General features: G+C 39.7%; 1 protein-coding gene across 7 annotated transcripts in view; it reads left to right on the plus strand.

Moving 5' to 3' along the window:
- The window catches only part of KIF16B (kinesin family member 16B), a 314,783-nt gene that overhangs the window by 67,138 nt on the left and 220,913 nt on the right, over nt 1-26,732 (plus strand). For all 7 annotated transcript variants that reach the window (XM_039479728.2, XM_074406213.1, XM_074406210.1 and 4 more), the window contains 6 exons: nt 2,221-2,363; nt 4,467-4,635; nt 4,793-4,924; nt 6,090-6,265; nt 12,889-12,954; nt 16,477-16,536. In XM_039479728.2, coding sequence (XP_039335662.1) covers nt 2,221-2,363; nt 4,467-4,635; nt 4,793-4,924; nt 6,090-6,265; nt 12,889-12,954; nt 16,477-16,536 — 746 coding nt within the window. The remainder of the gene's footprint in view (nt 1-2,220; nt 2,364-4,466; nt 4,636-4,792; nt 4,925-6,089; nt 6,266-12,888; nt 12,955-16,476; nt 16,537-26,732) is intronic.

Below are 26,732 nucleotides of genomic sequence, written 5' to 3' on the forward strand. Positions count from 1 at the left end.
CATGGTCAGCCGGGCGCGGTGGCTCAAGCCTGTAATCCCAGCACTTTGAGAGGCTGAGGCGGGTGGATCACAAGGTCAAGAGATCGAGACCATCTTGGTCAACAAGGTGAAACCCCGTCTCTACTAAAAACACAAAAAATTAGCTGGGCATGGTGGCTCATGCCTGTAATCCCAGCTACTCAGGAGGCTGAGGCAGGAGAATTGCCTGAACCCAGGAGGCAGAGGTTGCGGTGAGCCGAGATCGTGCCATTGCACTCCAGCCTGGGTAACAAGAGCGAAACTCCATCTCAAAAAAAAAAAAAAAATCCATGGTTAATTTTTTTCCAGAAACCTATAGGAAAGAAGGCTTTTTAAAACTTGACTTAAAACTCAGAAACCATAAAATAAACGATGTTAAATTTGAAATGGCCAAAGAAAGAATAGCAAAATCAAACACCATGCTTGGCAGAAACACTGTTAGCAAAGTAAAAAGCTTAATTACAAAATGGGAAAAATATTTTGAATTCAAGTTTTAGAGAAAGGACTAATTTTACTGGTATGTAAAGAGCTCCTATAAATTAGTAAGGACCGACTCAACAACAAAGTAGAAACATGAACAAAGCATATGACTAGGTTGTTCATAGAAATAGAAATACGCATAATTTTTAAATGCAGGAAGGAATGCTTAGCCTCACTCCTACTAAGAGAAAAGCAAAATAAAAATACATGGAGGTAACATTTGTCACCCATCTTTGGCATATATAAATAATCCTGGTAAGACAATATTGTGGAGGGTGTTGAGAGGCAAGCACTCTTATACCTTGCTACTGCTGGGTGTAAATTGCCCTATATGGAGAACAATTTCGGAATAGTTACCAAATTTCAACTACCTATTTGTCTAGAAATTCCACCTCTAAGAATTTATTCTGTGTAAACATTCATAGGCATTTGAAAAGACTTACATGCAAGATTATTTGCAGCAGCAATACTCATAATTGGAAATAAAATATAAACAACTTCTGTAGTTTCCATGGTTAAATTGGTCATGGTACATGTGTATGATCCAGTCCCCTGCAGCCTTAAAAATGAATGAGGAAACACCTTACCTGATACAAAATGTTCTTTAATATATTATTGCATTTATTTATTTTTATTTTCTTTTTCCTTTTTTTTTCTTGGCTAGATACATGTGTGCATGGTCAGTATTATTACATTAAAAGCAGGTGCAAACTAATGTTTATGGTATGCTACCATTTGTATGTAAGGGGAAAGAGAGAGTTATATATAAATATGATTGCTTGTATATGTATAGGTTATTTCTAGAAGGGTGTGTAACATTTGGTTGCCTGACAGAAGGGGAAGTAGAGAGCTATAGCATAGGGATGGGGACCCTTTACACAGCATAACTGTGTAGCCTTTGACTTTAGAACCATATAAATGTTCTGAAAAGGTTCGTAAAACAATTTTTAAATGATTAAAAAAATGCTTTTGGGTTTTGCATGAAAGCCGTGCTTTTACATTTGTCTTCTGTGTGCTATAACTATGTTAATGAGGTTGATGATAATATTGCTAACCTTTATCTTAAATACCTTGTGTCAGAGGCCCCTAACCCCTGGGCCACAGACTGGTGGTATGGCCTGTTGGAAAGTGGGCCGCACAGTAGGTGAACGGCCAGTGAGCGAGCGTTACTGCCTGAGCTCCGCTTCCTGCCAGATCAGTGGCGGCATTAGATTCTCGTAGGAGCGTGAACCCTATTCTGAACCGCACGTGTGAGGGATCTCGGTTGTGTGCTTCTTATGAGAATATAACTAATGCCTGATGATCTGAGTAATAGAACAATTTCATCCTCAATCTGTTCCCCCGACCCACCATCTGTGGAAAAACGGCCTTCCATGAAACCGATCTCTGGTGCCAAAAAGGTTGGGGACCGTGGCCCTATGTAGTAGGAACACGTGATCACATGAGGTAACTAAGGCACAGTGCAGCAAAGCACCTTGTCCATAACTGTGTAAGTGTGAAAGTCCATAACTATGTAATGACCAGTAAGCAGCAGAGCTGGGATTCGACCCCAGCCACCTAGCTCCCAGGTCTGTGTTATGTACCACCACCCTAGAGAGACAAGTGAAGTCTTTAGACAGGTCAGCAGATTTTGGAGTTGTGTATGATTTCATAGAGGGTAACTTTATATTCCATTTCCTATATATTAGGGGGATTTCTTCACCCCTTCCATTTTGTTTTCAGATTTATCCAAACATTTAGTACAGAATTATGGTGACGTAGAAGAACTTATGGATGCGGGCAATATCAACCGGACCACTGCAGCGACTGGGATGAATGATGTCAGTAGCAGGTCTCATGCCATCTTCACCATCAAGTTCACTCAGGTAAGGGCAGCTGCGGGCCCGGCTGGCTCCATCCCTGAGGTCTTTAGTTGCTGATTAGCACCAGCTGAGGACTGATCATTGTTGAACCAGGAGCAGCAGCAGGTAAAGGTGACTGACTGTCATTTTCTTGTTAATTAGAGTTGAACATGTGCTGTTCGCTGAGTTTCTCTGTGGTTACAATCACAGTAATTTGAAATATCCTGATGTGTACCCTTAAGAAATACTTAGCAGACCTCCACCCTGTTCTAGACATAAAACAACTTGCTCTGTGCTTAATTAAGCAAAAGTTTTCATTGTTGCAAACTCTGTGGGAAATAATGGATTGCCAGACAGACCAGCTGGAAGCCAAGGTGAGTAACTCCGCGAAGTGCATTACCGCTCCATGGCTCTCACCTCGAAGTGTTGATTATGATTATTAGAATAATATTAAAGGGCAGCGAATATTTATAAGTACTAATGTAAGAATTCATTATGATCAAGAGGTAACATGTGTGGCAGTCACTGAGGGTAAATATTTTAACACTGAGGCCAGTAGAACAGATGAATGGAAAAATGTAGGGTTCTGTTGGGGCCTAAGCATATGCTAGTAACTTGGGGAGGGCCTCATCTGTGTTAACAGTTGGACACACTGGATACAAAGAGGCAGTATTTTACTAATGAGGGAGATCAAGAGCAAGAAAATTAATTCTCTAAGGCCAGTCAGAACAACTCTCTTTAAATTCTCACATCCTAATCTGTTAGGCCTTTCCTTGGGATTTACTCTAGATGATTGGGTTTTCTCCTGCTTTCTGGTTAGTGCCTGATTAGCATATTAGCATATGACCATCCTTAATTTGGTCGTGTGTGTGTGTGTGTGTGTGTGTGTGTGTGTGTGTGTGTTTGAGACATGTTTTAAGCTCTGTTGCCCAGGCTGGAGTACAGTGCTGTGATCACGGCTCACTGCAGCCTTGACCTTCTGGGCTCAAGAGATCCTCCTACCTCAGCCTTCCGGGGAGCTGGGACTACAGGTGCACAACACCATGTCCAGCTAATTTTTTTTTTCAAGTTTTTGTAGAGATGGCGTCTCACTGTGTTGCCCAGCCTGGTCCTGGACTCAAGCGATCCTCCCACCTTCACCTCCCAAATTGCTGGGATCACAGGCATAAGCTGCTGTGCCTGGCCACCATCTCTCATTTCTTTCTTTCTTTTTTTTTTTTGAGATGGAGTTTCGCTCTTGTTACCCAGGCTGGAGTGCAATGGTGCGATCTCGGCTCACCACAACCTCCGCCTCCTGGGTTCAGACAATTCTCCTGCCTCAGCCTCCTGAGTAGCTGGGATTATAGGCACGCGCCACCATGCCCAGCTAATTTTTTTTTTTTTTGTATTTTTAGTAGAGACGGGGTTTCACCATGTTGACCAGGGTGGTCTCGATCTCTTGACCTGGTGATCCACCCGCCTCGGCCTCCCAAAGTGCTGGGATTACAGGCGTGAGCCACCGTGCCCGGCCATCTCTCATTTCTAAGATTTTAATTTCTATAAAAATATGGTAATTCATGGGGGAATTTTGGTTACAAATGCAACACATAGATCAGAAGTCTTTGAGAATATAAAATTTTGGTAGAATTCAGAAGCAAGGAATATAGTATTTAAGATTTTACATTAAAAAATTAATTTGTAAAACAAGATGTTTGAACATCCGATAATGGTTGAATGCTGTTTTCTGTACTTGTCTACATTGATCATCTTTTGGAGAGCTTTTGTTCCTGGAGGGCTGGGATTCTAGATGAGAGTGAAAGTCATTGTTTGCCTACTTATGCTTCTCTGCTGAGTGCCATGCAGTGCCTAGTTTCCTGTTGTGCCACAGCCTGATTCAGCAGGGCTTTGTGGAGAATGGAATGATTCTTCAGAAAGTTTAAGTATCATATACAGTAACTTCTGTTGCATTGGATTAAATTTGAGAAGTTTTTATAATCAGTATGAAGGCCAATAAAACAACAAAATTGAAAAATGCTTACCCCGAGAGATCTCAGTGAGGAGTGGAAAATAATTAGAATTTGTATCATCAACTACATCAGGGCCCTTTGCACCTCTTCAATTTTATTTTATTTTTTTATTTTACCACAGGCTAAATTTGATTCTGAAATGCCATGTGAAACCGTGAGCAAGATCCACTTGGTTGATCTTGCCGGAAGTGAGCGTGCAGATGCCACCGGAGCCACCGGGGTTAGGCTAAAGGAAGGGGGAAATATTAACAAGTCCCTCGTGACTCTAGGGAACGTCATTTCTGCCTTAGGTATGCTTACGCCCGACTGCGGCCTCCTCTTTTTCCTCCTCTTTTTCTTCATGTGTAATATTTGTGTTGCATACTGAGGTACTATCTTTGAGGTTTTTGAAGCAATATTAGAGGAAAAAAAGTTTTCTAATTGTCCTCTTTTTCTTTCTTTTTATAGCTGATTTATCTCAGGATGCAGCAAACCCTCTTGCAAAGAAGAAGCAAGTTTTTGTGCCTTACAGGGATTCTGTATTGACTTGGTTGTTAAAAGATAGCCTTGGAGGAAACTCTAAAACTATCATGATTGCCAGTAAGAGTTTTAATTTGCTTTTCTGAGCATACAAAATTTTCTGTGAGCTAACCGTAAATATTTAAGTTTAAAGTGTCTTATAGGAAATAGCACCCTTTACATCTTAAAAAAGTAATGGTTTTTCTATCTTTAAGAAAATCACCTACTGTGATCCTGCTATGATCCAGTCTATAGTGTCATATAAACTGTTATATCACCTTGCCATATTTTGGAAGCTGTGATAACATGAAGAAAGACTTTTCAGCTTTTCTTTGCTTGAAGTACAAGGTAGAAACTTGTCACTACCCCATAGGAGAAGTAAAAATAACCCAATTTTGTTTTTTTATTTAAGGCAATAAATGGGGAATTTAAAATTAAGAATTGGGAGGGGGAAAAAACCCAATGCATATAACAAATACTGATAACAGTAATGTACTTTATTTCTATATTTCAGCCAATTAACTGAAAGAAACAGAATAGAGAAAAAATGTAGAAAGGGGAGATAATTGTTTGGGAGAAGTCCGAACTCGTTTCCCTTCTGACTCCACTTTCCCTTTTCTCTTCCTGTCTCTCCTCTTCCCTTCCCCTCTTCATGTGCTTCCCACGCCCCACGCCATGTGGTAACTATGGAGGGACAGGATCTACCCTGTGTTGTACACCTCCATGCTTTTGTAGAGTCACTTAAGCCTTAAAGTTGGGTGGTGGAGGTGGAGGTGGATTTAAGAAGCTTTGAGAAGAAGAGAATAGAGTGATTTAGTGACTGTTTTTAAAACTTATCATATTCTTTTTATTCGTTTTTTTTTTTTTCTTCAGATGGTAGACTTTGCCAGAACTTTTAAAAGTATTTGAATTCCCACTTAATGATGAGATGGCAAATAGTCTTGAAACCTTCTTAGGTTTTTAGCAGGGAAAACTACCTAACTACAGGGGAATGTCTCATATCTCATTTTAGAGTTGGTTAGGTGGTTGATTCTAGATTTGAGAAGAGCAAAATGACATTTCATTTTGTATTGTGAGCACTCTTTGCTAGAAATCTGAGATAATTTTTCAATTCGTTACTGTGGCAATGAATATTTAGTCTATCCAATGACCTGGGGTTAATCTGACTTTTAAATTACAAACCAACTTTGTGCTAAATGAAACATGGAGTGCTGGATAAATTATTTTTTGAATACATTCTTCACAGCCATTTCACCTGCTGATGTCAATTATGGAGAAACCCTAAGTACTCTTCGCTATGCAAATAGAGCCAAAAACATCATCAACAAGCCTACCATTAATGAGGATGCCAATGTCAAACTTATCCGTGAGCTGCGAGCTGAAATAGCCAGACTGAAAACGCTGCTTGCTCAAGGGAATCAGGTTGGGTTTTTCTGAGATTTATGGATAATTTTCTTTGAGTAATGGCATTTATTTCTAGATCTTAATGAGACAATTTTCTCATTCGTGCTATTGATTTGAGTAAATAAGTGCTAAGTAAAGCTTTGAATGAATTGGCCAGTCCCTCGTTTACATCAAACTCTTCGTGGCCTTTGCATTCATTATGGGCTCCTGTGTAAGATTTTATCCACTAAACCTGAAGTGATTAACTAATAGTTATCAATTATGGATAGAAAATTTAGTATGCAGTAGGATTAATGGCATAATCTCTTTAAGTGGAAAGAAATTTATATGCTTAGGGTAGTATTTAAAATTTCACCCATGCATTTTATGAGTTTAAAATGTGTTTTAACAGAATAAAAGCCTTGTGTGAACACCTTTCTGAATGTCTGTATCATGTCACCTATTAGAGAGGTGGTTCTGATGGCTCGGGGATGCATGTGTTTTATACTCATGACCTGACTGAGATGTGGCCCCGGGTCCCTTGCTTGATTGTTGAAATGGCCTCATTTTAGAATCTTTTGAGATTCTGGTGATGATTACTTGTCTTTGTGATTTTTCTCAGTAAGTTTCCTGATCGTCTGCATTGTGTATGTACAGTTACATTCTGTGATGAATGGTGGAAGTAAAGTTCTAGTAGGCTTAGATATTGCCGTGAAGAAAGGCAACCTGTGAAAGAAAATGAAGGATAGCTTTTTAAAATGTTGAAATTAGACTGGAGTTACCCTGTTTTCTTAACTCATGAATGGATGGCTCAAGTATATAATGAAAAGAAATACTTTTCTCTATGTGCAAAGTGGTCCCTCTGGAGCAGTGCTTTCCATGTAGGATTATGTGGCACTTGAAGCTCTTGACATCCCATAAATGTTTGGAAAATATTGATGGGATGAAAACCTCACTGAATTTCCCATGTCCTGAAATGTACCTGGCAGTTCTTTCGCACAGGATGGCAGACAGTAGTTGAATAGGAATTGTTCATTGTGCTTAAAAATATCTCTACATTAAAAAAATATATATGTATCTCCACATGCATTTTACTTGATGGTATGGAGCCTCCTTGTATGAAAGAAAGTTGTCAGAATGAAGAGTCCAGCTCCATGTGACCCTTATAACATGAACATGAACCGCAATAGTCATTTTTATTTATACACCTTGTTATTGGAATCTTTTTCTTTTCTTTCTTTTTTGTTTTTGAGATGGAGTCTCACTCTGTTGCCCGGGCTGGAGTGCAGTGATGCAATCTTGGCTTACTGCAACCTCCATCTCCCAAATTAAAGTAATTCTCATGCCTCAGCCTCTTGAGTAGCTGGGATTACAGGTGCCTACCACCGTGCCTGGCTAATTTTTTTTTGTATTTTTAGTAGAGACGGGATTTCACCATGTGGGCCAGGCTGGTCTGGAACTCTTGACCTCAAGTGATCTGCCTGCCTCAGCCTCCTCAAAGTGCTGGGATTACAGGTTGGAATCTTGTTCAATGTTTTTAAAACATTGTTTATATAAAGTAAGAATTTAATGATGATTTGATTGGATCACTCAAATTACTATATGTGAAGGAAAGTATTTGGAGAATTCTAGGTACAGCTTCTTGTGCTTAACTTTTTATTAGGTTCAAAGAATGCAGGCAAAAAAAAAAAAAGATCTTTTTTAAACTAAACTGAGGAACTCATTGGAAAAAGCCTTATATAGACAGAAAACCTTTAATTTATTAAAACTTTACATTCTCTCTCTGAAAAATGTCTTCAGAGGTATTGGTATGCCATATAGTTGCCTTATATTTTATAGACTTTTTTCCTGTTCCTTTTATGACCTATTATCACTGCTGTATTTAGGGAGTATTTTTGTTCCTGTAATTTGGGGGATGAGGATGGAAAAGGCAGTTCAGTCTATTTTAGAACACATTGCAGATAAAATTTTTGATACGTATTACAATAAAAATGTGAATTCAATTTAAAATAATTTATCATGCTATGAAGCTATAAATCATTTTGAGACACTATAGGCTTATCCTAAATTAATTAAATTTGTGATGCTTAATAAAAACAGCAGGTGTTCCTAAATGCCCATTAAACATCTCTGTATCCATTTTTCTGGGACTATTGCTCTATTCCCAGAATATTCCATTCGAGGTACTGCTGTGCTTCATTGAGAATGTTATTCATATCTAAGTTTCATTTCTAGGGTTATTTTTTTTAAGCACAGCTGAATGAAAATCAACTTCTACTTTTAATAATTTTCTGTCTTTGCAATGAGTCTTTAAAGCACCATTTTAGTAAAGCAAAAGGTCTTGACATGTATTTGATTCTTCTCTGCAGTTTTAGATATGTAGATATATGCAGTAGTTTGTATATGTGAATTTTTATTGAGGTATTATATGTACCAAAAAATTGCAAGTTACATGTATACAGTTCAGTGAGTTTTCATAAGCTAAATTCACCCATGTAACCTGCTTCTACCTGAAGAGACAGTACAATGCTAGTACCCTAGGAGCCCCACTTAATCCTTCTTTTCAGGAGCTACTCCCCTTTCTCTCAAGGGTAGCCACTGTCCTGACCTCCAGAGGCCTTGTTAGTTTTTATTTTTGCCTGTTTTTGTTCTTTATATAAATGCAATTGTGAAAAATATTCACTCTTTTGATCTCACTACTTTCAGTCAACGTTACCCCATGTTGTTACATATAGTAGTAGATTCATCTATTCTCACCTCTAAGTTGTCTTCCATCATGCAAATATATTGTAGCTCATTTGTCCATTGTACTTGTGATGGGCATTTGAGGGATTTCCTATTTGGGGCTGTTAGTGCTTTGTGGACTTTTCTCTAGATGTCTTTCAGTTAACATATAAATACACTTCTATTAGATTTATGTCTACAAATGGAATTGGTGAGTCAGAAGGATTACATATATTCAGTTTTAGTAGATATTGCCAAGCAATTTTCTAAAAGTAGTTGTGCCAGTTAATAGACCACCATAAGTGTATAAAAGTGCTGGTTCAATTCTTGGCAACACTTGGTATTGTCTAGTTTTCATTGTAATCATCCTAATGGATGTATACCAGAATCATAGAATAATTTTGCTTTCTACTTCTCAGGCGATTGATGAAGTTGGATATTTGAATATCTTCTTTTTTCAAGTGTTCTCTTTTATATATTTTAAACATATTTTTAGATCTTTCTGCATTTAATTTGGCAGAGAGAAAATGTCTCTTGACTCCCTCATCTCTCTTGAATGTATCTGGAGGCAACAAGTAAATTAAACAGTATAGAAATGAAAAACACAACTCAAGATGGGAAGCAAAGAAGGTGATAGGAAGGGAAGATGAAAGCAGAATGAATTACTCACTTTTGTAGCTGAGGTTAAAGATATATTTTAAATAATAGAAGTATCATTATGCGTAAACTTTTAAAGAAGACACATCTCGGACAGGCTCACAAAGTAAAACTAAATTATATGGTGTTTGTAAGAATGGACAAAGGCTTACCAGTGAATTCAAGAGGAAAGAAAGTGATGCAGAAACAGCATTGTGTGAGCTTAACGAAAGAGCACTTCATCATGACAGAGGGGGCAGCTCACAATTAAAATCAGACGTGACATCAACTTTCGTAAGTGAAAAAAACAACGAAACTGTTGAAAATAGCAGGAGACAGAGCCACACACGTTTGTCACAGAAAACTTTAACTCTTCTTCCTCATTCTGTGGAAGCTCACGTGGACAAAAGTAAAGACATAGCATGTTTACATAACATAGTGAAAATTTGCTCTAATCAATACAGACTAGGGAAAAGATTGCTGTTCATGAAACAAAAGACTGCCTTCTTTGTTAGGAAAAGAGGTTCCGTGAAAACGTAAGACAACATTACAAAACAGCAGGAAAGGGAACAAAGAATGTGAACACAATCCACAGAAAGAGTGAGTTTCAAACGCTTTCTGCACATATGAAAGTATGTTCATTGTCATTGAAATATAATAAATGCAGATTTTAAGAATAGTGAAATGGTTATATGTATACATGTTCACGGGTACATCAAGCAGTGGACCTTAGATGTATGTATTTAGCTGTGTGTAAATAATATTTCCAAGTTCTTTAAAAGCAGGATGTCCTTTCACCTGTTGGGCAAGGAGCAAAATTAATTATACAGTATGTTAATGATATTGATGGGGGTGTGAGGCAAGGGGGTGCTTGTGTACATTGTTAGTAGAATTGCTATTATTACAGTTTTGTAATAGTGTTTTTGATTTAACGACATAGTGTAATAGTGTTACTCTTGATTTAACGACATAGGAACTTAGTGTGAATATTATTTGATTCAGAACGTTTTTCTTCTAAAAACACACCTTGCAAAGAATAATTTAATTGAAAGTGATACTTTTACAAATGATTTCTTTTAAAAGGATTTGGGAAGGTTGTTCTTTACATGTACTTAAAAATAACGTTCCAGAAGGGCTGGGGGTCGTGAGTCTTTGTGCTTATATTCAGTCAGTGATTATCTACTGACTTGATAATGTGGCAGAAATGTTTCAGCTTTGATTATCAATAAAAAGTCTCAACAGTGGATTCTGTAAAATTACCCACATTATAAAGGGCTTTCTAATTGTTTTGGAAATTGTCAACCATATATAAAAAATGCAGTAATACTAACATCTGCCACTTTCATTTCTTCAGTGAAAAATATTTATTGAGTACCATCTGTGTGCAAGACAACATGTTAGATGCAATGATGCATTGTAGTAACGTGATAACAAAGCTCCCTTTTCTTCACTGAGGATGGTTTTGACCTTGGGTTAACTTTCTGGCTTCATACTATGCAAATCAGATAAAAGTGGGATGACACCTGCCTAAGTAGGCAACATTTCTAATGATGAAAATGACCCCTAATTGGTGAATTACATCTGGATTAGGATGAACTACATATATACTGTTAACTTATATATGTAGTTATATGCCTTGTATAACTTATATATGTTGTTATAAGGCTACTTCATATATGTAGTTATATGGCTTCTCCGCTGAGAAGCCATAGCTTTGGGTTTCCTGGAAGGCAGTGACTTGTAACAGGGTGTATCCCTTGTGGGGACCCTGGAAGATGTGCCTGTGGCATTTTTGAAAGAGATAATGGGTCCTGTGGGCGTGGGCTTCTAACCAGGGTGGGTCTCACAGATGAGCATGTGAATTTCAACCCCTCACATATGAACGGTTACTCAGGAGGACAAAAACAATAGCTCGGGGACATCTGTGAGGACTACTGCACAGTGTGTCACGAAGACCTTGCCCACCAAGACGAACACCTGTGCTCCCTTCCGGCTGGCTCGGCGCAGCTTTGTGTTCAGTACGCAGATGCCAGGTGGGGCCCACAGTAGTCTTCGTAGTTTGAATGTTTAACTGTGCCTAAGAAGACCACCTCGTGGGGGTTTTTGTTTGATGAGAAATTGAAAAGTAAATAGATCTTAAAAAAATGCTGCCGTATCTGGGGAGGACAACTTGGCAATTACAAAAAATAAAAACCATACGTACAGATGACTCACAAATTCTTCCCTAGGAATTTATTCTATTGATAGAGCCATGCATACTATAGGCAATGGGCATAAGGGTAGTTCTCCTAAAAGCTTAAGAAAAATACATTAATGTTAATAGGAGAGCACTAACAGGAATCATAGAACATCTATACAGTGGAATACTGTAAATGGAATTGGAATTGTTAAAAAGAATGAAGCAGTTTTATTTTTACTGAATTTTCTCCAAGATATGTTGTTGAGTTAAAAAGGCAATATCCAGAATAGTGTTTTTATCTCATATTTAAAAACACAACAAAAACACGCTTGCATATGGCCAGACTAACTGTAAGTTTACAACCAAATTGGGAAAAAGTGATTGCCCATGGCTGGGTGGGAGGGATATTTTCTTTTTTCTTCCTAGGGATCTCTTAGGCCATGAAAAGAGGAAGCAGAATATGAAGCAGTGTCCCTGCCACTCAGGTCAGGGAGTCACATGTTACGAGTGCAGTTCAGGCCCCATCCTCGTTCCGTTCCCTCTCCTGTCTCTGTCTGCTTGTCCTGTTTGGTTCTAAACTGATTTTGGTATTTATCATTCTCACATCAATCTTTACACTTCTTCAACAGGGATAAGGAAATTGATATAGAGACTGTCATGTAGCTATGCCATATGGGGTATACCATCAGCTGGGAAAATAAATGAGTTTCATTGTCATATATCAACAAGGACAAATCTCGGATGCCTGCCGTTGAGCAAGACTTAGGAATCATCCCTTTTGAATGTTGTACTCTGTACATATTAAAAAAGATGAATTCTTAAGGTCTCGGGATTTAGATTGTGTTTGATTTTGGTAAAATGTCAGTATGTTACATCTTTTGCTTTGCTGATTTGTATTGCAACTGTAGATTTACTGGGATGCCATGGTTTTGAATAGTATGAGGTGTATCCCATGAAATAAAGACTTGGTGATAATCAACACTTTTTGGCAGGGTGTAGGACATTACTTTTTACCTTTAATAGTTTCTGTGAAATTTTGGATAATTTACTGTATTCAGGAAAAAAATCTCCTAGATAATTGCTGTTTATTAATTGCTGATTTCTTTTATGGTTTATGTTGTAGATTGCCCTCTTAGACTCCCCCACAGCTTTAAGTATGGAGGAAAAACTTCAGCAGAATGAAGCAAGAGTAAGTGATACTTCGACTTATTTTTTAAAATTGTATCTTTTACTATTATTTTAAGTGCATGCTTTTTTAGGACTCGCCATTTGAGATGCCTTCTTTTTTCTTTACTGCACCTAGCCTCCTCCCTCCTTGGTGATTATTTTGAAAGAAGCATGATAGATGACTTTTTATGTATTGCAGCACATTCTCTCCGGTTTAGTAAATGGGATTTGTCTGGCGCGTGATGGTTAGCTGCAGTTAAATGGACATGCAGACCCTTCAAAGCAGTGTGGCTGCTCAGGTCATCAGAGTTGACTGGAGCGAGGCTGTGTTTTCATGAAACAGTGGTGGTCCTCATGGTCTCTCAGTGACCACCCTTCAGCTTTTTGTTGTTTCCAGTGGGAAGAGTGGCACCTGAGGACTCTCTGATTACTCTCGTTAGGTGCTTAGTTTCTGTGAAACTAGATGAGATTTGAGATGGGAGAGAGTGACAGTGAGTAACCAGAGAGAGAAGAGCTCTGGAGCTGTTACAGGCTGAAGCCAATGTGTGTGCTTATGCCTTTGAGAAACCAGTTTTATGGCTGACCTGCTTTCATACTTTTATTTTTTTTTTAAACTTCTGTGACAAGGGAAACATACATTCAAACAATTTTTGGAGTCGATTCTGTTCATGGTGCTGAACGGCTAAAACAGATTGAAAAAGAAAATTGGATTCTGTTGGTAAAAGCTTTTTCAAGAATACACAATGTGGAAGATGAAAATTGGGGTGTAGTTAGGAACTTGTTGACATATCTAGGATAATTATGCTGATTAATATCCTGATAACTTTAGTAAAAACATTAATTTCTTAATCCTTATTTTTAAATGAAATTTTATGTATCAGTGCTTCAAATTCTAATTTGGAGTGCTGTAATTTAAACTATATCTGGACATAGTCTTAAATTATTTCTTAACAATAGTTTTCATGAATACCAAGTAAGTTAATGAAAACCAATAAACATATTAATTTGAATGTATTATACATGCTGTGACAGAAATGCCTATCTTGTTTCTAACATTTTCTAAATTACCATCTAGTTTTTTAGCTGACCCATTTTAATTGTTTGCAATTTGCTTGCATATACATGTCATCACCTGATCCCACTGTTAGAAGTAGTAGCACGTTTGCATTTTTAATTAATGTTTTAAATGATTATTATTTCATTTAAATATAAAAGTAAAATAAATCAAAGACATACTTACTTTTTCTAAGCTAGAATTGTTTGAATTCAAAAAGGATGGATTTGCTCACATTTCTTCAATGAGAAACCTGTCTATTGGTGAAATGCAGGATCATTTATTGTTGGATGCTTTGTGTTCTCACATAAATTGCCAGTGACAGTCTGTTAACTGATGCGTATAAATTAGTAAATTCAACACATCAGGCTTTTCCCCTTCTGGAGGGGGAGAAGGCATAAGACTAATCCTTCTCTGAAAGCTTTTTTTTTTGAGACAGAGTCTCTCTCGCTCTGTCGCCAGGCTGGAGTGCAGTGGCGTGATCTCGGCTCACTGCAATCTCCACCTCCTGGGTTCAAGAGGTTCTCCTGTCTCGGCCTCCGGAGTAGCTGACAACAGGCGCATACCACCATTTCCAGCTAATTTTTGTAGTTTTAGTAGAGATGAGGTTTCACCATGTTGGCCAGGATGGTCTTGATCTCCTGACCTCGTGATCTGCCCCTCGGCCTCAGAATCCTGGGATTACAGGCATGAGACACTGTGGTGGGGCCCCTGAAAGCTTTTTCAAAACAAAAAGCCAGGAGAGCCACATGACCTATTGCTATCAGGAGTCTGTAGGGTTACTATCACTCAAGTAATGCAATGAAGGACTGGAGTGTAGAACTGGTTTAAGATAAATCGGGACAGTTTTACCAAACCAGTGAAAACAAGCAGGCTGGGTGCAGTGGCTCACGACTATAATCTCAGCACCTTGGGAGGTTGAGGCAGGAGGATCACTTGAGCCCAGGAGTTCAAGATCAGCCTGGGCAGCTGATGAGGCCTCCTCATTACAAAAATACAAAAATTATCTGGGTGTGGTGGTGTGTACCTGTAGTCCCAGTTCCTCAGGAGGCTGAGGTGGAAGGATCACTTGAACCCTGAGACGTAGAGGCTGCACGGTGAGCCATGCTTACGCCACTGTCCTCCAACAGACTGAGAGCCCGTCTCCAAAAAAAACCCCAAAGACAACAACAAGCAAACAAACAAGCAAAACACAGAGTTAGGGAGGCTCTTCCAGTCCTATTTCCTGTTTTTCATCTAGAAGGTGATAGATTTCGGCACTTATAACTAGTAAAAGAAGTGACATTATTATTATTATTATTTTTTGAGTTAACTTAGAAGTCCCACAGTCTTATTTGAGGTAAATTGAGGAACCCTGAATGATTGATTATAGGTGAGTGAGATATATTTTGGTTTTCCTCTTGGATAAACCATCACTGCCGATACTTGTCAATAACTGATGCTATTTTTCATTAATACCATTTCCAGTTGCTATCTTAGTGGCATATAGAAAGTCACTTTATTTTAGCAGTGAGAGTACAAGTAGATGTATTTTGTGCATTCATTTTGTTCTAATTAAATAGGGAAACTTACTGAGGAGACCAGGTAACTTTAATGGGAGGGTGTCTGCTGCTAGGAGTGAGGAGGTGGCAGGAATGGTAAAGATGTCGAAAGGAAAAGGCTTGGGAAGGATGAGTTCTCCCGTTTCTGAAGCTACTCTCTGGTAGACCTTGGTGTCTTCCTTTCCACAGAACACATTTTTCCTTCATATTTTTTCTACCTCTCAGTTATCACTTTTTGTTTCCTAATGAATTAATTGCTAGGATCATTTAAAAAGTTTTAGGGAACTAACAAAATACTTCCATGAACTTTGAGAAGCAGTTTCCAACTGTGCTGTGTTCAACAGTTGAGCATAGTTTCTCACCAAAGTTTGAGCCAACTGGAAAGAAATGATTTTTATCAAAAGATTTTTGCTTTTACTAAAAGAGTCAATTAAAGAGCCACCTTTTAAAAATAAAAGATAGAATGAGATTTATAAGCCCTATTAATTAGTTGCAACAGCAAATTATCTCCTAAAGGAAAACTACAGCATCCAAGGTGATTTAATCACATCTAATTAGAAATAAAAATAATTTACTATTTTTTAGGACCTAAAGTATAATCATGAAAAATTAACCCATTTAATGGGACGTTGTCATCCTCGAACTTGTAATTTTGGTTAATAATCCAAGGGAGCAGCTTTTATTTAAGTACACCATGAATAAGGCTGTTGTGAAATTCTAGGCAAATTGGCAAATCTCTGTCTGTTTTTTCCTTTGCCATCATGTAGGTTTTAGGATGAAATCAGCTTGTTTGATTTATCTTTGGTGATAGTTCTTTCAGGGGTATAAGTTGCTGTCTCATTTAAAAAATTATAGTACATCTTTCCATGAGATATTAGAATTTGGAAATTATTTACAAGAAAATTATAAACTTTAGGAAGCACTCACATTATCTATATATTTTTTTTAGGTTCAAGAATTGACCAAGGAATGGACAAATAAGTGGAATGAAACCCAAAATATTTTGAAAGTAAGGACTAAAAAAATGTGTTTAGTCTTACTATGATGGATTAAACTGGTAAAACTTTTTTTTTTTTTTTTTTTTTTTTTTTAAATCTCCGAACATGGCAGTGATATGCTTTGGTAAGGTAAGATCACTGGAGCCAATTGGTGACTTTCATGGGATGGGAGTTCTGGTTTGATTTTGATGAACTGAGAAAGAAGGCTGTTAGACATTATGGCTGTGTGTTTTAATATGTACAGATTATATTGATATTTAAGATGTTTGCCTTTACCTGTTGGGGTTTTTCCATTTTTGACTCAGCACATATTAGAATTCTATTTAATATTCAAGAATATCCACTTTGTCTTTCTGCTTCTGTTAAAGCCAATATCAAAGCAACACATTAAATGAAAAAAAATTCCCATGGCAATATTATAGAATATGCTTGCATAGCATGGCTAGATTTCAGAAATTTCAAAGCTACTAATTTCCTATCAAAATATTTTTCTGCACATCTCAAGGACTAGGCTGGGATGGTCTGTGTTTCTGGCAAGACTCACTTTGAACAGATATGAGCAATAGCCTCCATTTATCATAATGCTTCAAAATACAAGTTTCTTTTTGTTCTTATTTTTTGCTGAGTTGGTAGAAAACCTCTGTCATCTATTAAGAGTCAGCCATGCAGGTTTGAGACACAAATTTGAATTTTGTGCTTTGTTGGTATCTGGCTGACTTTGTGCACAAGAGACAAGAATTCAGAGGCTATTGAATCGAGGTTTATTTTTGACGTCTGTTGAAGTAAAACTTTCCCAAAGAACAGAAATCTCCTGATGAGACCAGATAGATGAGGTATGACTGAATGTCTTGGCAGAATCCTAACGTGGATCACCTTCGTATGAGGATGGCACATCTAATTACTGTTTCACAGGGTGAGCTTCTGCAGCCTTGGGTCTGCAGATGAGTTCTGCATCTGACAACTGTTTCAGAGTGCAGGCTCAGCATTCTATTATGTAATCTTCTCCTTGGACTGTTTAGGCAACGTGGCTGGCTCTGGTGTTAGGAAGATTGTATCTCAGGAGATCAAGGTTTTAGATGCTTAGGTTTTAGATGGTGGTAGGTTGTGATGGTCCTAGAGCTATCCTTTCCAGCTACTTCTGTGCTACAAGAAGTGAGGGTTTCTGCATTCAGACTTTTCTCTCTTCCTGATTACAATAATGATGACATGTTATTTTGAGGTACTTCTGCAGCGTTTCCTTTGTTGAGAGATTTTTGTGCAGAAAACTGAGCAAAGACTTCATTCATATTTCAGACTAGTCAGATGTGGAATAGGTTCGCCAAAGATTAAACTTGGTTGTTATTTAAGTTGCATTCACTGTGAGAGGTGTTGGCGCCTCAGTCCCTGAAGCCCAGGTCATTTGACTTTTCACGATACCATGTAATATTGCTCAGGAAATTTGTCAAAGAGGGAGGACTAAAATCTGCTCTACCTAAGGAAGAAAGGAAATCAAACCATTGGCTATTTGAAAGGTCATTAGTAGAAGTAGTGCCCATTAGCACAGGAGGCGGTGCAGCAAGAGATGGAAAGATGGAGGCGCGGTCTCTGCTGCTGCAGCACCCTCCATGTCACTGCAGTAGGCCTTTTATCACCTTTCTGTAAAGGTGTCCACACCAAGAGCTGTGACAGCCTGAACTTTCTCTTATGCTTTTTCTCAGGCCTCTGAGGTTAAACCCTCCTTCAGTTCCAATCCTTTTTTTAAAAATAGATCTAATTACTTTATTTTTTAGGACTTTTCATAGGTGAAGGAAAAAAATGTGATGCGTGTCAGGTGTTAAATGTTATGAGAAAGGAGAATGCCATTTCAATGTTTTTCCCTTTCGTGACCTTATTAGCCTGTTTAGACTTCTCTGCTAGTATACGTGCTTTAAATCTGCAATCATTTTCTGCTCGTGTTTGATATTTTAAGGGCTGCCTTAAACCCTTATTGCAAGGCAGCGCCTGAAGACTCAGGTGTAGAGGAGAGCTACTCAAATGTTTTTTATGGAGACACTGTTTAGAAACTGATTGCTAGTTGTTTGTATCTGTGTGGTTTATGTGATCCTTTCCCATATTTCTGCTGTTTGTTCAGTAAGGCCGCATAAAACCCACCCCAACTCAGTGGCAGTTCCCTGAGTTGTGTGCTCGTGTTCCCTGTTTGAGTTATGAGCCATGAGGTTGGTTTATTGGCGTACATCATGAGGAGTGGCTGCGGAAACCCCTCCTCTCACGGCAAGGCAGGGGGCTGAAGTCAGTGGGCAGGGCAAAGGTCCACTGAAGTCAGGATTACTCTTGAAAAACTCTTAAATTTCCCTGGAAATCACGAGACCCTAAGCTCTTGGCTACTCAAAAGCATAGAGTGATGTCGTTGCCTTCTTTCTATATCTGGTCTGTGGCTTCCCTGAGTGGAATCCACAATCCTGTTGAATGAAGATGGAGGGAGAGGGAAAGACTAAGACTGCTGGGTGGGTGTGAGCCCTGACTGCAGGCACCGAAGGCAGCAGAGCTGGTGGCAACATGGCCATCCTGGCTGGAGCCTTGGGCTTTGATCTGCAAAACTCAAAACTTGGATCTTAGTCTTCAGTTCTCTTTCTGACTCACTGGGTCATGGCACTCATCCTTAACGTCACGTACCCTGGTTCCCAGCTTGGAAATCACAGTGGGTGGCAACCTCTTCCTTATATCCAAGTTAACAGAGGAAGAGAAAATAAAGTTCCAAGTTATTTTGAAAGTAGCTGACAGTAGAACATGTGTTTATCTTAATGAGGCATGTCTTAAGACAGTTAGGTAATGAGAGAGAGTTTTATTATCCTCTGTAGTGTACTCCGTCTCCACTCTCTTGCCCCTTAGCCGGCCTTCCTCATTTTTATTACTTTTCATTTCCTAAAGTCCAGACGTCTTTGCCTGGCCCCTACAGGCCCCAATCTCCTTGTCGGTGTCATTTGTCGTAGCTCAGTTCTTTCTGTGCCTGACACCCCTGGAGTCCCTGCCCCACTCTGCCAGAGGGCTTGCTGCTGGTCGGTGTGTGCACCAGGGCTTTGTGTTTCCTGCTGTCTTATGGCCTTTGTCTGTGTTACTCCATCATTCAGAATATGTCCCTTTCTGTGCCTCTATCAAAATCCACCTTGAAGCCCCCTCCCCCGGTCGCTCCTCCTCCCCCTGCTTCCCAGTTAGGATGAATCTTCTTTTCCTCTGTGCTTCTGTAGCATTTGATTTTACTTCTGCCACAGGATTCTTTGTCCTTTGAGTCAGGTGGTATTGGTTTCTTCCTCTTTCTGCCAACTCTTACACACAGAAAAACAGAAGCAGGATCTGGCCAAGGACTGTCTCATTATCATTCCACCAGCCAGCTCCTAGCACTCTGCTTCTCATAGAGCAGGCATGTGGCAAAAACGTATGGGATTAGGTTAGTATCAAGAAACAAAAATGAAAACCTTTGTATTAATCTGCTAGGGCTGCCAAAACAGAATACCACAGACTGGATGGCTTAAAAAATGGACTTTTAATTGCTCTGGAGGTTGGAAGTCCAAGATCAAGGTGCTGGCAGATTTAGCTTCTCCTGAGGCCTCCCTCCTTGGCTTACAGATGGCCCTCTCTTGTCTGTGTCCTCACATGGCCTTTTCTTGTGTGCCTGCAACCTGGTCTCCCTCTGTGTATCTTAGGCTCCTCTTCTTTTTCGTTTTTTGTTTGTTTGTTTGTTTGTTTGTTTGTTTTGAGATGGAGTTGCGTTCTTGTTGCCCAGCTTGGAGTGCAGTGGCTCAATCTTGGCTCACTGCAACCTCTGCCTCCCATGTTCAAGTCATTCTTGTATCTCGGCCTCCCTAGTAGGTGAGATTACAGGTGCCTGCCACCATGCCCAGCTATTTTTTGTCTTTTTAGTAGAGATGGAGTTTCACCATGTTAGCCAAGCTGCTCTCAAACTCCTGTCCTCAGGTGATCCACCTGCCTTGGCTTCCCAAAGTGCTGGAATTACAGGCATGAGCCACCATGGCAGGCTTAAGCTCCTCTTCTTATAAAGACACCAGTCAGATTGGATTAGGACCTCCTAATAGCCTCATTTTAACCCCCTTAATTAATTAATTTTAACTTAATGAAAGACTCTGTCTCCAAATACTGTCACATTCTGAGGTACTAGGGGTAAGGCTTCAACGTGAATTTTAGGGTGACATCCAGCCCATAACAACAGCCCAGAACCCTACAAATCTGATGACCCATTGGGCAGAGTGACAGGGAGTGCCGAGCAGGCAGCAGTCCCTCCCCAGTCATGCTCTTCACTGTTTTTCATCTTACTTTCTCCTTCCTACTAGAAAGGCTCATGTATGACTGTGCACTTTTGTTGTTGGAGGGAGTATGGCTGAAGTACAGCTCAGTACTTTATTTGGATCAGTTAGATCCTTGCTGTTCAGAGTGTAGTTCATGGATAGCAGCGTCAGCATCACCCAGGTGCTGGTTAGAAATGCAGGTCCTCAGGCCAGACTCCAGACCTCCTGGATCAGAATCCACATTTTAATAAGACCCCCAGGGGTCAGGTCTGCACCTTCAAGTTTGAGTGCTATTTTTTTTTTTTTTTTTTTTTCCAGAGATAGGGTTTCATTCTGTCACCCAGGCTGGAGTACAGTGATATGATTATGGCTCACTGCAGCCTGGATCTCCTGGGCTAAAGTGGTCCTCCCACCTCAGCCTCTCAGGCAGCTAGCTGGGACTACAGGCATGCACTAACATGCCTGGCTAATTTTTTTTATTTTTTATAGAGATGGAGTTTTACTACATTGGCTAGGCTGATCTGGAATTACTGGGCTTAAGCAGTTCTCCTGCCTTGACCTCCCAAAGTGCTGGGTACAGTGCTGATTTAGACTCACCGAGGAAAGGCGTAGTAGTCTTAGGCTTCTTTGTCCTCATATCTGTTCTTCTCCTTCTCCTGCTCTGCCGTGTCTCATAGGCTGACCCCTGTGGGCTGCCCTTTTCTGGGCTCCTGGATCCCTATGGAGATTGGAGAGAGAAACCATGCCCTCCCACTTCAGCCTCACCTAGCATCCCCAGCAGCAGGTGCCTCTTCTCCAAGGTCCCAGCTCCCACAGCAAGGGCTGGCCCTTTGTGGTTGCAGTTCTGCCAGGTGACACAGCCCTGGCCTCGGGGAATACTCCCTTGTGCCTTTTCCCTAGGGTGATGCTGGTCTCTGCTGTTGCCAGTTTGTGGGTGGCCTTACTGTTCCCAATGGCTTTCCAGCTGTTCCTTCAGCTAAGAAACCAATTCCTTGTATTAAAGTCCCTTAGATTTAAATACTGAAGCAGTTTCTGTTTTGTGGTTAGACCTTTCCTGATGCATCTGATACCCAAGTGTGTTCCACATGTAGGCACTGGACTGTACTGCCAGCTCCTCTGAATCTGCTCTGTTCACATACTCCTCCTCTCTTCTTGAGTCTTCCTCGTCTCTTTGTTAGGATGCTGTCCCAGGGTGATTTTCATCCTGGCTAAATTTATCTCAAACTGCAATGATTGTCTTGGAACTGGGAAGTTAGTGTTGTGATAAATCCAGCCTTGACATCAATGGATTCTTGAGGCCCTTCATCTCGGTTCCCCTTTTGCGTGGCTGCAATATTGTGCTGACTGCCTGGTTTTTGAAGTGGTTTACAAAGCGACTACTCAGTCCCCCTGTCCTGTGTACCTTTTGGCTTGGCTTTTACAAGTCTGCTATGTTTTATTGCTAATGATTTTTTTGAAGTGATCCTTTAAGAGGAGGAATCCCCATTTGTTTCTCCATTCCTGTGTTCTCCTTCCCTGCCCCAGTCTTTGTGCCCCTTTTGGGTTTATCTGTCCTGCACACGTTTTGGTTTCTCTGTTTATGAACAGTTAAAGAAAAAATGCTCAAGGTATGTCACCTGGCTTCCAAATAACTCCTTGAGCTCCGTGCTTCAAAATAACTCACAGACAGTTTGGACTGCAGCGCCAAGCTGGCAGCCCTTTGACAGATGGTGCGGCAGAAGGGAGAGCTGCCTCTGTGAGTGTCCAGAGCAGAGCTCAAAGTGGTGCTTGCAGCCGGAGAGTGCTTTCTGTTTGAATGTTGGTTATTCTTCTCATTTTTTAATAAATAAGGTCTCTCTCTTTTTTTTTTTTTTTTTGCTGAAAACATATCCTTTGATTGCTCCAATGTCTGGCTGGCTTTGGTGTTTGCATTGCCCACACAGGGCTTTTGACTGTGGCGTGGCAGCGGGTAGGGAGAGAGGAGGAAGCAGGTGCTCACATGCAGATGCCTAGCTGGAGAGGCTTTTCCTTGGAAAGTGAGCAATTTTTGGACTGAAGTTGTTTTCTGTAGACTTTAATTATGTGGAATTATTAGGTATCTTAACACACTTAACAATCAGTGTTCATCGAAAACTGAATTTGGAGGATGGAGCATATTTGAATCCATGTGATGATGGTATCCTAATGTAAATGATAGAAGTTTAAATTGCACTGGTGTCTTGATATTTCTTCTCTGGGGGAGTAGGAGGGGCAGGGTATGATGGGCCCATGGCAGGGGTGGATAGCACACCGATGAAAGAGAACTTTTTACTCTTTCAAAATGTTTGGACTAACAAGAAACGCAGTAAAATGAGACTGGGATTCTTTTCTGGCTTAAGATTTTCTGAGTTTGAATTTCATGGGGAGGCATGCTTTCAGCCGGCTTATATCTGTTTTATAATAGAATCTATCCACTGAACTTTTTGTCTCCAGAAGATTATGGCAACCTATAAAAGATTTTTTCTCTGGCTGCCTGCAGTTTTCCATTTGTGGAGAAGACGTGTATTGGGAGTGTAATGGATTCGGAAGCGACTCTCGTAACTGGGGCCGTTGCTCAGCAGGCTCATGTGGGGTCAGGTTTGTGGAACAAGTTTCCTGTGGTCCTCTGGATTCCTGTCGCCCAGAGCACTGAATCCTCTGGTTTCTGGAAAACCGACAGACAAAGCATGGGGAAGACAATATTTTTTATGGCCTCTCTACTTTAAATGCAGTTAATCTTGACCTCTTCTTGATACAAACATTGAACCTGGGAATAGATCCAGGGGATAATTTTGTTTATGGTCATCAGTTTCCCCTAGATTTTAGATGAAGGAGGACATTGCTTTCAGCCATGAGTTACCAGCTTTCTTACTGAAAACTCTTTGGGCATTTGATGCTTCAACATTCTGACCTCAGATAATCACAGATACTGTTTATAGTTTAGTTATCACCGTTCTAAAAACAGAAGGTATTGACTCTGGAGCTCATTTGACTATGTGATGATAATATATTGAGTTTCCAAGTGTTCATCCAAGCAGAGATTGGCTGCAGTGGGAATTTTAGAAGTCAGTGCTCTTTCCTCTTCGGTTTTCATTGTAAAAATCGAGTCAGTACAGTTCAGCCCCTGCGGAGTAGTGCAGTGTAGTCCGTGTGTAGGTCATGCCTGTAGGAGCTCAGTAATTCCTGTGAGATTCATTTTTGTAATTTTATAAAACTATTTTCAAACTTTTGAAAACTTTTTGGTGAAGAAGAGATAGAAGGTAGTGGGCATCCTTTGACATGCTGACATTCTAATTAACTAGGATTGCTGCCTATGTTGAGAAGGAAATTCCTAGCATTACTGTAAGTTTGAAAATATTCTCACCATAATAGAATATCTTTCCCAACTTCCCTCCCTTTATCCCTCACTTCCTTTTTTTCCTCCCTTCTTCATTAAGCACATGTTTATTGAAAGCATCTTATGTGGTAGACATAGTTTTAGGCACCAGGTATACCCAGTGAGCAAAACAAAGACTCCCTTCTCTCATGGAAATTACGTTTTAGTGCTAGAAGACTTTTCCCCACAATTGGGTATTCTTCTGTAAAGCTCCCATAGTCTCATCTAGTCTTGTCCTCTGATTTCTAACAGAACAGGCCTAAAATACGTTTGTTGATAAAATAATATCAGAGTCCTGCTTCCGGAATCTCTGACATTTGAAGCTTGGGATTATGTAAAATAAGTAAGACTTTTTCAGTTCTAGTATTTTATTAGTTAAATTTGCTTAAAAAGACAAGTGAATTTATATATGTATATATATACACAATTGTGTCTGTACACACAGACTTAAAGCACTTTGAAAAGCCCTTGCAGTATAGAAAGTATTTCATAAATTGACATCCATTAGGATATAAAGTCCATGAGGACATGGTTTCTGTCTGTTTTATTTATTGCTTAGTAGGTCTGAACACTGAATAGTTGGTTGTAAAGGCCCAGTATGGCTGTACATTGCTGCAGAAGTTATTTGGAGGAACGAGTTGATACATGGAATGACAGCTGTTCCTAGAGATGGGACGGAATGATATTGAATCCTTCGTGTTGTTGTAACTATTCATATGTTTGTCATTGCCACAGTTAAATTATAAATGCCTTTAGGTCAGGGAGAACGTTTTGCTTATCTTTGAATCTCTTAAAAATTCTCGTGTGTTGTGTAGTAGTTCTTTATAAATGGGAAGTATTCCATGAATAATTATTGAACTTAGCTTGCTCTCCCATTTTTGAGAAGTTTCAGGACAAGTTTGAGGTTTTTCTATAGAACAAACGGCCCTAAAACCTAGTAGCTTAAACATACTGTGATTATTTCCCATAATTTTCTGGTCCAGCGTGGCTCGGTGGATTTCTCCTGCCTTTACTCATACCCCAGAGTTGAATGGTCCAGGATGTACTCATGTGGCTGCTGGTTGGCTCGACGTCAGCTGGGGATGATTTGGTCTTGTGTCTTTCATCCACCTTCGGTTTAGGTCTTCACGTGGTGGTCCCTGGATCCTAAGAATGGCAAGAAAGGATAACCCCAGTGTCCAAGCATCTTTCAGGCTTTCAGTTGCATCTCATTGGCTAAAGGTAGTCATGGGTACAACCAGAGTCTAGGAGTGAGGGGAATACCTGAAGGCACGAGTACAGGGAGATCAATAATTCTTACCATGTTTTGCAAAAAAATCTGCCATGAGCATCTTTTTTGTTCTCTATTTTCCTTGCCCCTTTGGCTTCTGCTAGCCCCAGTGGTTTGCAGCTTGTATGTCTATGTGTTCCTGTCTTCCCACGGAAGAGAATATTGAAAGGAGGGAGTATTTAGGCTAGGGAGTTGCAATGAAGATGACTTGAGAAGATTATGAGGTATCATTTGTCTCTCTGCTTTAATTTGCAGAGTAGAACGGATGATTTTGAGTCCGTCTGATCAAAAGTCACCATCAGTACCACCATGTGCAAAACTTATCTTTTTAAATGCAGTTACACGTACTGTCTCATTGGTTCTTCCTTGATCTTTAAACAAGAAAAAAAGATGTTACTGTGCTTTATATAGTATGCAGTTGTTAATTTGTCAGCCTCTCACTTAAGTTAGACTCTGACTGCTAATTTCTATCAAACTGTGTTCTTCCTTTTCTGAAGTTCTGCTCTTGCAACTGTTTTTTTAAGATGAAAGGCAAAGTCATAAACAAAGTTCATTGTTCTCTGCAACTAGGACTTGATAATTAATAGAGAAGATGACTTTCAGTGCTGTAGCGCTTGGCAGGGTCAGAAGCTGAGCTGAGCTGAGCTATTCACAGAACCAGCTCTGATGTTGTTACTAATGCCAAGCCTACTATATTTTCCATTGCAGTTCTCATCTTGAAGGAGCTGCTCATAAATAAAGGTTTTCCAAGTTTATGCTGGTTCTTACTTTTGAATAATATTTCTGGAGAAAAGGCTCAGAAATAATTCATGTGCACCATGTTAAATGTTGGTGCCATGCAATAAGTTATTTTGAACACATAAGAATTTTCCTTCTGATCTTTTGCAGTGTGGCATGTGTGCCGATGGGCTCTGACTGCATATTTATTGCTGTGGTCAGAGAGGAAAAGATTGACTGGTCGTAAGGATGTGTGCCTTACGTACACTTGTAGTTAGTGGATGCTGCATTGCGGGAACGTGGTTTAGTTGGCTAAGAAGCTTAAAAAACACCATTTCATGATACAGATAAGTTGATTGTTTATGTCACCCAAGACCACATTTACCTCACCTTGGAGGATTTCTAAGAGATGTGAGCTTGGAGAGGAGCAGGTGGCTGGTGGAGCAATAGTGAGCCAGGGAGCAAGGAAATAGTTTCTGCGTGCCTGGACTAGTAACTTTTGCCTGTGTGTTATTCTGGATCAGTCATTTATGGTTTTGCTGACCTTGGTCACCAGTCACTTTGTGT

This window comes from Saimiri boliviensis, chromosome 9 (assembly GCF_048565385.1).
Source record: "Saimiri boliviensis isolate mSaiBol1 chromosome 9, mSaiBol1.pri, whole genome shotgun sequence".
NCBI lineage: Eukaryota > Metazoa > Chordata > Mammalia > Primates > Cebidae > Saimiri > Saimiri boliviensis.